General features: G+C 53.2%; 1 protein-coding gene across 1 annotated transcript in view; it reads left to right on the forward strand.

The window, feature by feature from the left end:
- syngap1 (synaptic Ras GTPase activating protein 1) overlaps positions 1-15590 on the forward strand; it is a 136517-nt gene extending 120927 nt beyond the window's left edge. The window contains 9 exon segments of the mRNA XM_062969463.1: positions 666-867; positions 1790-1816; positions 1818-1972; positions 2190-2231; positions 3300-4281; positions 5232-5405; positions 5814-6025; positions 6293-6380; positions 13429-15590. Of these exon segments, the coding sequence (XP_062825533.1) occupies positions 666-867; positions 1790-1816; positions 1818-1972; positions 2190-2231; positions 3300-4281; positions 5232-5405; positions 5814-6025; positions 6293-6380; positions 13429-13593 (2047 nt within the window). The 3' untranslated portion in view covers positions 13594-15590.
- The last annotated feature ends 795 nt before the right edge of the window (positions 15591-16385 follow it).

A 16385-nucleotide genomic window follows, 5' to 3' on the forward strand; every position in this document is an offset into this window, starting at 1 on the left:
TTTCTTTCACATCAAGGATAGATTTCCAGGTGGAAGGTGGTCCCGATATGGGTTTGCTTGAGGGAAGTCCTTCATCTTGGCTCGTTTAACCCTTTCACCCTGTATTTGTTATTGCGCCAAATTGCTATGTGTGTGTGTGTAAAGAAATCCTTGCAAAGTTGCTTGCAGGAGATCTCTGCAAAAGGGAGCTGATTTTGCAGAGGCAAGCCACGCCTCAAACAATGTATCGGTTTGCTGGCAGATGGCTGGATTTGTCAGTTGGGTAATTTGAGCTTGCAGGGAGAGCACAGAAAAAGACAGGCTCTCTAGCTACGGTCAAGTAGCAGTTTGGATATGCTATGCTGGGTATATTGAATGCTGATTGATTAGTTATTGATCCTATGCAACTACAAGGACATTGTACGATTGCTGAACTGTTTACTTAACTTCAACTCAACAAGTAAAGTTCCTTTGTTCTTTCAATTCCTCTGCCTGGTCTGAGTCTTTTGCACATGGTGTTAACTGGACGTTGCTGGTTCCGCTATACACTCACCTGGTAACATTTGTGCCTCCTCAAAATCCATAGCACTGTCACTCACAGCTGACCTCCAGTTCTGGCACTCGAGTGCCGTGGCTCCTCAGTTGACCCTTGTCCCCCATTTCCCCCCGTTGTGCCTTTGATGCAGGTTTGGAAGCAAGGAGGAGTACATGGCCTTCATGAACGAGTTCCTGGAGATCGAGTGGGCCAGCATGCAGCAGTTCCTCTATGAGATCTCCAACCTGGACACGCTCACCAACAGCAGCAGCTTCGAGGGCTACATCGACTTGGGCCGGGAGCTCTCCACCCTCCATGCCCTCCTCTGGGAGGTCATGCCCCAGCTCAGCAAGGTGGACCCTCACTCACTGCCTGGGGGTGGGGTGGGGTTGGGCGAGGTGTGGGGACTGGGGAAAGAAGAGGGGTCCACCGTGGTGAGAGCCTCCCAATGGGGTGGGCCCAGTTTGTTGTGCTCCAAGGCTGGGAAGCACCTCTGTACTTAACACCACACCCAGTCCATGGTGAATAGCAATCCAGTTCACTGAAGAATATATATGAAAAGCAGTTCAGCAAAAATAGAATAAAAAACAAAGTCTAAATGTCAGAAATAGTCTACAGAATTTAAAGTACCAGAGTAGCATCAAAAATCAGGAATGCATAGTAGGATAAATCCAAAACATGAGATTCAGGAACAATCTTTAACATTTGGAAGCATGAAACATGAACAACAGGAAACATAGAACTAAGTATCCCTTTGCAGGCTTGAATTGGCATGAAATGTATCCTTAAAACCCAACGTTGATCAGACTGGCGAAAAAGCCTTTTGGGCTTGTTAGTATAGACAGAAAATCATGCCTTTCCCCCTGAGAAACTGATAAAGACTTTTTCGCTAATAGGCGTCTTGACCTTTGCAAACTTTGTTGAGCAGCCCTGTGTTGACTAAAGGTAAACCTCCTATCTAAGTGCTCATTAGACTCTGCACCTGGAGTCTCCTCCTCTGAGCTGATCTTTGCTTCTGAACTCGTTTCCCTAGCAAATGGCCTCTCTGGAATGTGGCCTTCAGATTCAGACAGAGACTGCTTATTTTCACAGCTTAAAATTTCCTGCTGCTGATTCTGCTGCTGACTTGCAGGCCCAGAATCCCCAGTGACATTAAATGCAGGCACAATCAAAGGCTGAACTACAGCACAGTGTCCCAGGTGGCCACCACACATAGGCCAAAGCACCAGTCCTGAGGCATCTTCCCTCTCCCCCCTGCCACATTTCTCTCCACAGGAGGCCTTGATGAAGCTGGGCCCGCTGCCCCCGGCTCCTCAACGACATCAGCCTCGCTCTCAGGAACCCCCACATCCAGCGCCAGCCCAGCCACCAGGGCGACCGGCTCCAAGCCAAGCCCCTCATCCTCCGCGGACCCTCCACCGATGTCCAGTCCTCCTACATGATGCGTGACCTCAACAGGTCCGGCGGGACGGGGCGGGGGGTGTCTTGGGGGGGGCCGGGGGTTGAAGGAAAGCCCTCAGTAGGTGGGTGGGGGGAGACTGGGGGAGGGGTGCTGACCCTCTGGGGCACAGGGGGGGGGCTGCTGAGGGTGGGGAGGGGCCCCGGGGTGTCCCCATGAACACCCGGCCTGACCTTGGCTCCCTGTCTCTTTCATTTTCGCCCTCCCCACATGCAGCTCTGTCGACATGCAGTCCTACATGATGCGGGGCATCAACAGGTGAGTCCTGCCGGCCCCTGTACCCTTAGGGTTCCTGGCACATCCCACTCTTGCAAGGTGTACCTGTGTGGTCATTCCTTTCAGTCTAGCCTCTCTCTCCGCTGCCCCACCGGGGAAGAAGCAAGGAAGGAGAGAGAGAGGGAGGGTGATGCACTCGCCGTCTCTTGGCTGCCCCACAATGAAGGGTGTGGACCTTCCCAGGACTGCATAGTATGGAGCTATGTAAGGTCCATCTGCATTTATTTCACAGTGTAGGTTCACCCAGAGAAGGTTCATGGACCTTGGGAAACTGCAATTCCCAAAACCATCTCATGGAGACATGGCATTTAAAGTAAGGTCCAGCCGCCTTAATTCCACAGTGTGGATGCACCCAGAGAAGGGTATGGACCTTGGGAAACTCCCAGGACTGCACATTATGGAGACATGGCATAGTAATAACAATAATAACATGCTTAGGTGGACAGCAACCTAGGCTATTAATGGTTGGGAGCTTAATCCTGACCCGAGCTTCAAACCAATTACCTCTGAGTCAGTAGTGATTTATTGCTGCTTGCTAGTAACCAGCTGCGCCACAGCCTGGCCCCGGATCGTTCAAGTCCAAGGATACTTAAAAGTCCAAGGATCAAGAGTCTATACTGTAGTCAATCGGCAGTCCAGAGATTCAAGGTTCCAGGGTTCCAAGAGACAGGTCAAGATACTGAAAACCCACAAACCTGGGCAGAAAACCAGCAGCATCCACAGCCAGATAGGACAAATACTTTTTTTTACCTAAGATCAGTCTCCAGGCTAGCTCCTTATAACCAGTTAAACCCGGGTGCATCCTATCTCTTGCATGCCTCCACCCTTAATTGCTTTCACATGCAAATTTTTACTTACAGATTACTCTGCCCTTTAGAACTAGGACTGACATTAACCCCTTCCATCACCAACTGCTAGGCCTGACACCACCAACCACCATCAACTGTGGAACATGATACATGATACCTTTTGTGGAGTCAGTCCCACTGCCCCATTTCCCCTCTGCTGACCACATGGTCTCTCCCTCCCTCCTTCTTTCCCTCCCTGCAGCTCTGTGGACATGACCCGGTTGCCTTCGCCCACCAAGGAGAAGGGCTCCAAGGGGGACATGTTCTTTGTGGCCCGGCCCCCGCTGGCCCGCTCCTCCCCGGCCTATTGCACCAGCAGCTCGGACATCACGGAGCCGGACCAGAAGGTGCTGAGCGTCAACAAGAGCGTCTCCATGCTGGACCTGCAGGACAGCCGCATGAACAGCATCTCCAACCTCCACAGCGTGGGCGACCTGCTCAACAGCAGCCAGGCCTCCATCACGGCCGGCCTGGGGCTTCGGCCCAGCCGCCTCTCCCAGGGCAGCGGCTCCAGCATCGCCGCCGGCCTGCGCCTCAGCCAGATGGGCGTCACCACCGACGGGCTGGGCGGGGGCACCTCTTCGGCCCAGCAGCTGAGGATACCCCTTTCCTTCCAGAACCCGCTCTTCCACATGGCCTCTGATGGGCCAGCAGCTGGGGGCCACGGCGGGTCCCACCACCCGCATTCGCACTCACACTCGCACTCGCACCGGCCGGCCGAGGGCAACCCGGACGCCTCTGCTTCCACCTTTGCTCCCTTCCATGGCTACAGCAAGAGCGAGGATCTCTCTTCCGCCGCCGCCGCTGCCGCCGCCGCCTCCAACAAGCACATCATCCACAGCCACAGCTACAGTGACGAGTTCACCCGGCAGGGCTCCGAGTTCACCAAGCGGCAGCTTTCCCTGCAGGAAAACCTGCAGAACATGCTCTCGCCCCCGCAGATCACCATCGGGCCCCAGCCCCAGCGTGCCCCTTCTGTGGCCACCGCCGGCCCCACGGCCCCACAGCCCCCCCTCCAGCGGGGCAAGTCCCAGCAGCTGACCGTCTCAGCCGCCCAGAAGCCCCGGCCCTCCAGCGGCAACCTCCTCCAGCCAGAAGTCCCCTACGGAGCCCCTCCTCGCGGGCGGCAGCAGTCGCTGGCCAAGGAGACACCCTCCGCCCTCAAGCCATCCCTCACCAAGCAGGTGGGTGGCCACACAGGCGAGGCCACGCGGGTCCCGCTGGGCATACCCCAAGGGAGGGGGCTTCTGGCTTTAGGGGTCTACACAAGCACCTCCCCAAGTGGCCCCGGGGTATAGATCCTGGTTGGCTGCAGGGAGTAAGGCTTGCCAATGTGGGAAATGATGACAGAAGACAAAAAGGTCCCCTATCATGTTACTTGCATATTGTCCCAGTGACCAAGGACCACACATCCTTGGAGCCACTGCCCACCTGCATTCTCCCTTCTCCCGCTCTGAGATTGTGTACCTCACAATGTCTCCATGGCAATGCTGGCAACAGCAGACAGGCTCGCTTTGGGGGTCTTCCCCCTTCCCTTCCCTTCATAGACATAGGACCAGGAATCAAGAGCTGTTCTCCTAAATACAACATTGCTCTCACAAAGGATTGTACCAGCAGAAAACCACTTAAGAGGCTTCAATCCCTCCCATGACATCATCCCTTACACACCTGCTTTTCCTCTCCTTATCTCTAAGCAGCTGGGAAAAGCAAGTCTGTCTCTGTTCTATGCTTTGCCTCCAAAATTCCAAGTACCTTGTGTGGGACAAACATTTGTCTTCCACATTTCTCTCAGTCTGCACTTCTGGCAGATTCTCATGAGAACTGATATTGCTTTCTCCAATCTCATGAGAACTGCCAGGAGATTCCAAAACAATTCTCTCCAGGCAACTTCTATCCTCCTCTGGGCTTTTCAAATCTATCCCAGCATTCTCTTTTTGATCTTCTGAGCACTCAGAATCTGACCAGGCTACAACATCCATATCCCATGGCGCCTGTCTGCATGGAATGCTAGTGGATGGAGGGATGACATTACCGGACATTGTGGTATGAGGCTTCTAACTGACCAGTGAGACTGACGGCTTGGCTGCCCCCTTTTTTCCTCCCCTCCCCTTCCCTCCACTATTCTCCCTGGCAGCAATCACACACGCCTTCAACACTGAACCCGGCCATGCCAGCCTCGGAGCGGACGGTCGCCTGGGTCTCCAACATGCCTCACCTCTCGGCCGACATCGAAAGCTCCCACATCGAGCGAGAGGAGTACAAACTCAAGGAGTACTCTAAGTCCATGGACGAGAGTCGGCTGGACCGGGTAAAGGTGGGGGGACCCCTCTTGCTGGGGACGGGAACCAAAATGTGACATTGGAGAGGGGGTAGGGGAGATATTGCCTCCTCTTGTGCCCAGGGCACAAGAACCATGCCCCAATCACTAGAGGAGGCAGCATCCTTCGGTCTTTCATGTGCAGTTGCCAAACAAAGACTGAAGAGGGAAATAATGTTTGGCCGAAATGGATGGACAGTCCACCAACAGGAGGGGCTCATCTGTCCCCAGAACCTGCTCTGCAGTACCTTTCCAGCTGTAGCCGGACACTCTCATGTCCACAGGGGAGGGTCCAAGGACACAGATGGGATGGGGTGGGACTTCAAACTGTCTGTGAGGCGGGGGTCTGGCCAGACTGACCGATTGACCCACCTCTGCCCCCCCTCCCGCTCTGACCAGGTGAAGGAGTACGAGGAGGAGATCCACTCGCTAAAGGAGCGCTTGCACATGTCAAATCGGAAGCTTGAGGAGTACGAGCGGCGTCTACTGACTCAGGAGGAGCAGACCGGCAAGATCCTGCAGCAGTACCAGCAGCGCCTGGAGCAGAGCGAGAAGCGCCTCCGGCAGCAGCAGGTGGAGAAGGACTCCCAGATCAAGAGCATAATTGGCAGGTGAGCCCAGGCCCAGGGCAGGAGAGGAGCCGGCGGGTGGGCGGACCCCGGGAGCAGGGGTCCGAGGGGAGGGCACGGAGGGCCTGGGCGGGGTGGGGTGGGGTCCCCCAAAAGGAGGCCTCCGGCGGAGAGGGCTCCCCGCTCCCCTCCCCTTGGGGCCGCCTTGGGGGGCCCCTCGTTCCCGCAGCTGCTGGCGGCCCCGGCTCCCGCCGCCTGCCCGCTGGGTGGGGGGGCCCGGATTGACTCCAGTGAAGCCTGTCCCTGCAGGTTGATGCTGGTGGAGGAGGAACTGCGCAGGGATCACTCGGCCGCCCACGACGCCTCCGAAACGCGGAAGCGGCTGCTCGACGCTCAGGTGGAAATTACAATGTCATTGTTCTATTCCGTGTGTCCTCATGGCCATACCCCCCGCCCCTGCCCCACCTGTGTCTGGACCCTTTGCCCCCCACTGCCCGGCCATCTCTGCCTGTGCAGCTTGTGACTTCTCAATGTGCTTCGCTCTGTTTTGTCTGTCCGTCCGTCCGTTCGTCCGCTTTGCAAGCTTCTCCCCATGCCTGCTTCTGCCCACGCTCCACACGTGCAAGGGGTGGGGGAGGGGGCGAGGAAGGGGCCCCACAGAATCCCAGCCAGTGCCCCTTTTCTAGCGTGGATCTCAGCCTCACAGCCTTAGGAGCATAGGAAACACAAGATGTCTTAGATAGAGAAAAGATCTGGAAGGGGAGGGATCAAGGCACAGGGGCTCCTGAGAAGAGGCAGGTCTCCCCTATTGCCCCCCTAGTGGGAACCCCCATCTTGCTCCAAAGTAGTCCCTTTTGTATGCTATCCGTTGGGGGTCCAGCTAGTTGGGGTCTCCCTACAGCTCCCCACCCGTCAGCATAGCTTAGTCCATTTGTATGGAGATGGACGCGTGTCCCTTCCTCCCCCTCACTCTTAGCCTATGTGGAAGGAAGCCCCCTCCCCACCTGACCCCTGACCCCCGCTGGGCCTTGACCCGTCTGTTTTCTCCGTTTTCGTCCTAGCTGTTCACCAGGTAACTCTGTATGACTCTGCTTTTGTCACATGGAGGGATCGGGGGCACCCTCGCCGTTCGGTAGCAGACCAGGTGGGTCCTGCACATGCCCCTCCCCACCCCACCCCCCTCAAGAGGAGGAGCCCAGACCCCCTCCTACCCCCTGCCCCACCCCTCTATTCCATAAACACCTTGACCCCCCATTTGCAAGGGGGGCACCTGCCTGCCTGACTCCCAGCACTGAAACCCCACTTCCCCTTCCCTGCCTTGCCCTCACCCTCCTCTCTTTCCTCCAAGCCTGCCTCCAACATCCTGGGTCTGCATTGATCAAGAATGGCCCCAGTGGTTAAGGTATGGGGTGCCCCAAGGTAGTTCCAGGAACGCCACCGTCGGGGTGTGGGCTTTCTGCACCATTATGGTCAGTTCAGATTCTGTAGATACGAGGAGTTAGAGAGGGAAGTGAAGGAAGGAAGATCAGGAGAATGGGTATGGGAGTGGGGGGACGGCCCTCCTAGTACGCCTGGGGATTCCTGCCCTTGCTGTGGATTCGGGGCACACTCTCTACTCAATTCTCTCTATTGTCAATAATAATAATAATAATACCGTGTTTCCCCCAAAATAAGACATACCCATAAAATAAGCTGTAGCAAGATTTCTAAGCATTTGCGCAATACAAGCCATACCCCGAAAATAAGACATAGTGATAGGCGTGAGTGTGCAGCGTACTGCTGTTAGAGGGAGACATAGAAAGTGAAATACAAAAACCTTCTTCATCCTCCTTCTTCTCCTCCTCCTCCTTTCCTCTCCTTCTCCTTCTGTTCTTTCTTCTATTCGGACCAGGCCAGGCAAGGCAAGGCTTCCTCCCTGAGTGAGAGAGGGAGTGAGTAGCCGGCAGGTATTGTGTGTCCTCAGGGGAAAGAAGTAAAGCTGTGTCTGCCGTTTTACTCAGCACTGTATTTGAATAAATGCATATTGTTGTACCGTACTTAATAAATATAAGACATCCCCTGAAAATAAGCCATAGTGTGTCTTCTTGAGGAAAAATAAATTTAAGACATTGTCTTATTTTCAGGGAAACACGGTAACAATAACAATAAGCATTGCTTGTATCCCACTCTATCTCCTCCACTTTCCATGAGGGGGACTTATGTGGGTCACTCAATGACTGTAGTGATGCAGGGGTGGGAGCAGGGTCTTATTCCCCATGCTTCTCAAATTCAGACCGAGAAAGGAGAACACCCCACCCCTCCACGTTGCTTGTCAGAAAGTGTACCAATGGGGGGCCTTACGGGGCAGCCTTGCTCAATTACCCCTACCCTTCCATTCTTGCTTTAAGGCAGGGCGGGATCGGGGCTTCTTTCACCTCTGGAATATCTCCCTCCCAGGTCCCCTCCCTCCCTCTTGTAACGCAGGGCCAAAGAGCCTGGCAAGTCGCCCCATGGGGGAGGTGAATGGGGCCCACACAGGTAAGACCAGGCTCTTCCTGCCCATCCCACGACTGCCAGCTTGCCTGCCTGCCGTCTGTCTCTCCGTTCCCCCCTCCACACTGGCCCCTCTTCTCTTGTGTCTGTCCGCACCACATTCCACCCCAGCACCAGTCCTGTCCATCTCCTTGTGGGGAGGGGGGAGGGAGGGGGTTATTTGTTGTAAGGGGGGAGGGAAGGCTAACCTGACTGAGGGCCCGAGCGCTTTCAGTCGGGAGGGTCAGGGGGTCGGCTGCGCTGTGGACGGTCAGTACCCAGAGGTCAGTGGCAGTGGTTGGGGGTGGGGTGGGAGGGGCGGGGTCACTTGTGGGGGGGGGTTGCTGGGGGACCCTAGTGCCCTGTTGAAACTGAAGAGAGGAGGGATCTGTCCCTTAGGGTGGCATGATGGTTTGGGGGCGTAATGCGGGGAAAACCGTATCTCCCCCCCCTTCAGGCCCATCCCCTTCTCTAGCCCCCCACCACAGGATATCACAGGCTAAGAAGCCATTCCCCACCAGGGAGGCTGGATGTGGGTTCGGTTTGAGTCTGCAAAACTCAAATATTCTAGGAAACATAAAGAACATAAAGGAGGGGGAGGAACTCAACACATAAGGGAAAGAGGGCAAGCTCCTAGATCAGAGCTACTTAAACTCTTTTGACTCATGACCCCTTTTTGCCTGAGAAATTTTTAAGTGACCCCAGGTATGTATTATTTATTGACAGCATTTATATTCCACCCTTCTCACCCCAAATGGGACCCAGGGCAGATCACAATGCATACATTCACAGCAAACCTTGAATGCCATTTTAGGCATACAAGACAGACAGACAGATAGCAGTATTGTGGCCTTTTCCAACATCGTCGCCTGGAGCTTATGCTCGATTCTGGCCACAGGGGGTGCTGTTGCTCCATCTGTTATGACGACAAGCCCTTTTGAACACAGAATTTCCCTCCTTGTTCTTTGATCACCGGCATTTTTATGGTGTCATAAAATACCTCCCCTCTTATAGCGGTGTCTAATTTCTCTATTCACAGCTCAGCTGTTTTTGAACTGCTTAAGTGAACAGTAAGCTAGGCTAACGGTCCGGTGCTCAAGCTGACTCGGGCTTCGAATTTGTCAACCTTCTAGTCGGCAGTGATCTATTGCTGCGCTATAGCCCGGCCCATGTAGATATGCAAATCAAACATCTACTGATAAAAATTGTAGAGAGGTTTATTTTAAAAACAAGGCGGGCAATCTTTCCCTTTCTATGAAGTACAGCTGAATCATTTGCTGCAGAATCCAGTCTAAATGCTGCACGTTGTTGCAAACAGACTTGTGGAAATGTCTATCACAGTCACTAGGTGGCAATCAGATTCAGAGAATCATAGTTGGATACTTTGATTCTGATCGCCATCTAGTGGCTGTTTTAAACTTTGACATGAAACCTTTTCCTTTTGCCAAACTTTTCGTGATCCCAACATTCAGTTACGGCGACCCCCTTTCAGGTTGCGACCCACAGTTTTAAGAAGCTTTGCACTAGATCAGTCCTGCACAACTTGTTAGTGGTAAGGGGTCAAAATAAATAGGTTAAACCTCTTCGGACTGCAGATAGGTTTTAGCACCTCGCTCTGTGTTTGCAAAAAGCGGCTTTCTTGCCTACACTGCTCCTCCTTTCTCTTTGCCTCTGGGTTGCTTCTGTCCTCTTCTTCTCCAGAAGGAAAAATCACCAACTCTGTGCTGTTCATTTTACTCATTTGTGAGTAAAGACCTCGCAGCAACATCATGCCAAAGTTATAGTTCTCTCTACAAAGAGGGAAACGAACTGTATGTAGCTGGTTGTTTTTCCTTCCATGGGAGGAGGAGGAAACGGCAGAGGAAACCCAGAGGCAAAGAGAAAGGAAGAGTGGCGTAGCCAAGTTTCTCCTTCACATGCAAACAGCACGGAGTTGGTGTTTTGCCCCCAGATCAGAAGGAGACGACGGAGGCAAAAAGAAAGGAGGATTGGCAGAGGCTAAGACTGAGATCCTTCTTATTTATTTATTTACAGTATTTATATTCCACCCTTCTCACCCCGAAGGGGACTCAGGGCAGATCACATAACATACACATGCAGCAAACAAGCAATGCCAGTTATACAATGACAAGACGGCCAACAGATAGAGGTATTATATAGGCTTTTCCCCGTCTTTTGGCATCTCTGGAGGCTGTGATGTCGCTCCATCTCCTTGCCAAAGAACTTTCTTTGTCCGTAAACTTTCCTCCTTTTTGCCGTGCCTAAAATACCTCTCCACTTTAATGTGGTTCTTATTTATCTACTCACATTGCTGTTTTGATCCGCTTTGAGCAGAAGCTGGGCTGAAGGTCAGGAGCTCACCCTGACCCGGTTTCGAACTGTCAGCCTTTTGGTTGGCAAGATTTACTGCAGCTGCAGCTCGTGATTAACCTGCTGTGCTAAAGCCACCTCCTTCTCTCTCTAAAACAGCCAAACTGGTCTAATTTTAATCTGGAACCCAGGATTCCAACTTCCCAGAATAAAGGTCTGAGACCCCTTAAAATATCACCACCACTTCCCACTACCCCAGCCCGAGTCCCTCAATCTCCCCAGGCTGTAGTTTGTATGGAAACCAGCTCTTCCAGCATCCTGACTGAATCAACCAGTTAGCCCCTTTGTCACAGCTTAGTTTAGAACTTCTGTGGGCTGTGCCAAAACCTGGTATGGGCAGCAGGAGGGCCGGGCTGTAGCGCAGCTGGTTAATCAACAGCAGCAATAGATCACTGCCGACCAGAAGGTGGCAAGTTCGAAGCCTGAGTCGGATTGAGCACCCGACTGCCAATAGCCCAGCTTACTGTCCATCGAAGCAGTTTGAAAACAGCTGCAGCTGTGAGTAGAGAAATTAGGCACTGATTAAAACGGGGAGGTTAATTTAATTTAGGACACCATAACACTGTCGGCGATCAAAGAGCAAGGAGGAAATACTAGGATCAAAAAGGACGAGGCATTGTAGTGAGTGAAGCAACAGCTCCCCCTGTGTCTGGAATCAAGCATAACCTCCAGAAGCCCAAGTTGGAAAATGTTGAATTACCTCTGTCTGTCTGTCTGTGTTGTATGTCTTTAAAAACGACAATAAATGTTTACCATTTATATGTATACTGAGATCCACCCTGAGTCCCCTTCGGGATGAGAAGAGTGGAATATAAATACTGTAAATTTTAAAAAATAAATAAATGTTGTGCAGGCCTGATTTAGAAAACATGTGCATCTGGCTGGTCAAAACCAGACCTGACTAGTACAGGCTCTCTTTTCTTTAAACTTTGAGTGAACCATCCTCATTTACACTGAAATATAAACACACACACACCAGTAATAAAAGTAATGCAAATTATGGTATGACACAGTGTAGTGAAAAAAGCACACATAATACCAACAAGCTAATAGAAGTCCCCAGTGGCGCAATGGGTTAAACCCTTGTGCTGGCAGGACTGCTGACTGGCAGGTCAGGGATTTGAATCCAGGAAGAGTGGGTGAGCTCCCTATGTCAGCTCCAGCTCCCCATGCAGGGGCATGAGAGAAGTCTCCCACAAGGATGGTAAAAACATCAAAACATCAGGGCAACATCCCCTGGGCAATGTCCTTGCAGACGGCCAGTTCTCTCACACCAGAAGTGACTTGAAGTTTCTCAAGTCACTCCTGACATGCCAAAAAAAAAAACCCCAACTAGACTAAGCACAAAAAACAAGTATTTTACCTATAACCAATTAGGAGCCCTGTATGCCAGTGAAGGAAAAGCCTAACCCTATAAATATCATATTGAAACATGTACTTGTCACTTATGTGGCCTTGAGAACTAGCTCCCTTGTGTAGCGTAAGGCCAGGGGTCTCACGGGATGGGGGGACTTGGGCTGAGGAAGGGGGCTGCTCTCACCCACAGCTGGGCTGCCAAGGGGGTCCGGAGGCAAAGTGGGTTTGAGGTGGGGAGCAGCCGATCCCTTCGTTGTGTGGAAACGGCCTCTACCCCTTTGTCTCTGAAGGCTTCCAAGCAGAGCCGGCCCTAGGTATTTTTCAAGTGTAGGCGAACAGAATTTTGGAGCCCCCCCCCCAAACCAATCACTGAAAAATAAAAAAGTTGGATAAGCAAAAATGTTGGATAATAAGGAGGGATTAAGGAAAAGCCTATTAAACATCAAATTACATTAAGATTTTACAAATTAAGCACCAAAACATCATGTTTTACAACAAATCAACAGAAAAAGCAGTCTTGACTGCGCCCGAAGCGACCGCTTAATTCGCCTCATTGTTGGACCGGCTCTGCTTCCAAGTCAACCTCTGCTCAGAAAGGGAGGCTGGGGTTCATGCTGCGTCGACACTCGATGTGTGGGGCGACTGGGGAGGGGGAGATACTTCACCTGTTTTGCGTAAACATGTATCTGACTTCAGGAATTTCCTCTGAGGGTGGAAGAGTATCTTTTCTGAGGATGGGAAGTGAGGGTCACTAGGGTTTCCTGAAGGCTCCCCTCACTTGTCCCACAGCGATGGAGGGAGGGTTGTGGTTTGCATGACCTTATCTTGTGAGCAAAGGCAGAACATGTCCTTTCAACACTTTGATTTTGTGTAAGGCTCATATAGGTAAGGGATAAAAACAATTCTACGAATCACAGCCCCTCATACCATGACTAGAACAGACCCCTGTTCTGGACCCAGCCTGTGGAGGCCCCTCGGGGCCCAAACCAGGGAGGTTGGATGGGTGGGAAGAATGCATGGGAAGAGGTCCAAGGGGTTGGGAGGAGGAAGGGATGGGGTCCCTCTGCAGGTCCCCCGGGGGGAGAGTGGGGGTATGGGGTTCGGGGGATGGGGTGTGGGGGTGCCAGGCGGGTGAGGAGGTGCTGCCCCCCATTGCCGCCAACGTTAATAAATAAGCTCCCCTCTCCCTTGCCCCGTCTGTGTTGCAGGAGAGGCAGCTTCCCGCCGTGGGTGCAGCAAACCTGCGTCTGAGCGCCGCTATGGCACCCCCACCGCCCTGGAACGGGATCCTCCCCGGGCCACCGCCTCCGCCCCCGCGACTCCAGATCACGGAAAATGGAGAGTTTCGCAACACCGCGTCTGAGCAGCACTAGCAACCGCCCCCCCCGCCCCAACGATGACCACGGCCCACCCGGACTGCCCGCCTGGCCCACCCGCCCCAAGGACGACAGCGGTGGGGCGGGGGGTGGTGGCAGCAGTGGTGGGGGGCGGGGGGTGGACGGGCGAGTGGGGCGGGGGCGGTCCAGACCACCGCCACCTCCACCATCAGGCACAGGGTCCCCCCCACATACACAACGCCGGGGGGCCCGGGTGCAACTTCAGGGTGTTTTATAGCAGGACACAGACGACAATCTTACCCCCAACCCCCTCGCCTCCATCACCCACCGCCCGCCCGGAGATCTCTTCCTGCCCCAGAGACGGGAGGGGAGGGGTCCCCTTCTGCCCCTCTCTCCCTCCGCCCCCTCCCCAGGTATTTCTCAGGAGTGGCCCCTTCCCCCTCCCCTCCCGTGGCAGTGGAGGGGGGCCGGAAAGAGGTGCCCCCCACTCTCCACCACTCAGCACTTTCTGCTTTGCCTTGGGGTCGGGGGGTAGGCTGGCCCTGGACCCCCCAGCTAGCTGCCATGACGGGTTGTGGGGAGGGAGCAGCTCTTCCACGTCCTGAGGGGAGACACTGGAGGGTGGGGGGGGGGGGGTCTGGAGGGCCCTGTGCCCCCTGTTTCATGCCTCCAGCGCTCCAAGGCAAGGCAGTGCTTTCTCTCCCCCTCAAATCCACTTGCGAATGTGCGAATGTGGGGAGGGGGCTGCCAGGCCCACTTCCTGTTCTCCCCCCTCACCACCACCACCTCCACCACATATCTCTGCTGCGCTCCATTCTCCGACAAAGGGCTTTGCCTGCTCTGTACAGTGCCCCCCGACCCAGATACTCTCTCTATTTCTTTCTTCCTTTCTTTCCTTGCTATAGATACTAGCTCTGTTTTACTGGAGGGGTTGGGAAAGCAGGGTGGGGGGCAACGCTTTCCTTCTTCCCTCAGCCCCAGAAGCCCCCACCCCCCATATTTCTGGGTGAGGGGCTTGTCAGGCTCCCACTCTCACGCCTCCCTCCCTCCCTCTCCAAAAGAAGAAGCCATTTTGAACTGCCCAGTTTTGTGCAGGTGCTCAGGGCGGGGGGTGGGGTGGGGAAGGTGGGGATGTGGGGAAGGGGGGGATGCTGTTGCCCCCCCAGTGGCCCCCAATATGGGGGGTGGGGGAGGCGGAGGGAAAGGGGACTGGCCCCCCTCCCACTCGTGTGGTGCTTGCTTGCTTGCTTGCTTGCTTGCTTGCTCGCTGTCCGCCCGTCTGTCCGCCTGTCCGCCAGTCGGTCCGCGGGTCAGTCGTCCAGCCGGCCGGCGGTCAGTCGGTCAGTCGCTGCCGCCGCCGTCGCTTGGGGTCAGGGGGGCAGGTCGTGGTCACGCTCGGTGCGTGGGTGTCGTGGGTGTTTCTCTTTCTGGCTATTCCGGTGCCCCCTCCCCACTCGCCATTTTAGCAGCCCCCCACCCATCTCTCTTTCGTTTCGCGTTCCCCCCTCCTCCTTCGCTCGCTCTGTCTCGTTCTTTTCGCCCTCCCGCCCCACCCCGATGAGGACGGTGCCTCTGGCGGCGCCGTAGATATTTATACGTATTATTATGATGACAATGAATTATTATTATTAATTATTATTATTATTATAACATAAAAGTTTGTATATATGTGAAACCTCTTCCCAGGACCCCCGCCCCCCCATTGCCCACCCCTGGCTGCCTGCTCCCCAAAACGGCCTGCCCCCCCAGGTGTAATTACCGCGGGATTTGTACTGTACATAAGAAAGAGAGCAACCTTCCTTCCTCTCTCTCTCTCTCTCTCTCTCTTTCTCTCTCTCTTTCCCAAAAGGGGAGGGGGTTCGGGGCGTGGGGGGCACGAATCCCCCAGACTCATAGGGAGCTCCCCAGGCTCTTCTCTCTCTTTCAAGCTCTCAAGTTTATTTTATGTCAAATTTATTTTTTTCTCTCATTTTTTTCTGGAGTGTGTGGTGAAAACAGAAGAAAATGTTTAATAAAAAGCAATTGGTCTTTTACGCCATGACAGACAACGAGTACGCGGTGCGGGTGGGACGTGGCAAATGGGCAACCGTGGTGCATTGTGGGGATGGGTGGGAATGAGAGCAGCAATGCACTGGTTTTACTGGTTTCTGTTGCACCCCAGCCAGAATTCACCTTGCCCTCAACACCAACCAGAAAACCAAAAGTAACAGTAAAACAGTTTATTGATAAAAACACATATAAAAAGGAAAAATCACTATAGGAAATAAGAAAGGCCGAATCCAAGAGGTAATGGGGGGAAATAGTCAAACAAGTAATAAGCCAAACCAAACTGGCAATAGGAAATCACTCCAAAGGTAAGCATCCAAAAAAGTTCAAGGCTGTTTCATAGAACAAGGTATAAAAATCTCAAAATCCAACATGAGCGTAAATCCAGAGAAACAAGGACCAAAACATGAACATGAATCCAAAAGCCAGGCTATATAAACTTCTTATACTGTGCATTCAAACTCCCAAGTTCTTGGACCAAGACGTGAACTGGAAACAAGGCTTAGATCCTCACTGTTATGCGATGTTGCCTGATCTGAATTCCCAAAGAGAGATTTCTTTAATTTAAAGACCACAAAATATGAAGTCACTTCTGTGACCTTGACTTCCTTGTCTGTGAGATTTTTTCTGCTCTTCTTTCTCACAAAGCCTTTTCGATTTTCTCTGTTTGCTTGATTCCTCCCTAAGATCAAACCTGTCGAGGACAGGTGTTCTCTCTGGCGCTTTCTCACCCATCCATCTCTTTATCTGGAGTTGCTATGCTACCACTTGGTGAAAGGTCT

The sequence above is a fragment of the Anolis carolinensis genome, chromosome 2 (assembly GCF_035594765.1).
Source record: "Anolis carolinensis isolate JA03-04 chromosome 2, rAnoCar3.1.pri, whole genome shotgun sequence".
Lineage (NCBI taxonomy): Eukaryota > Metazoa > Chordata > Lepidosauria > Squamata > Dactyloidae > Anolis > Anolis carolinensis.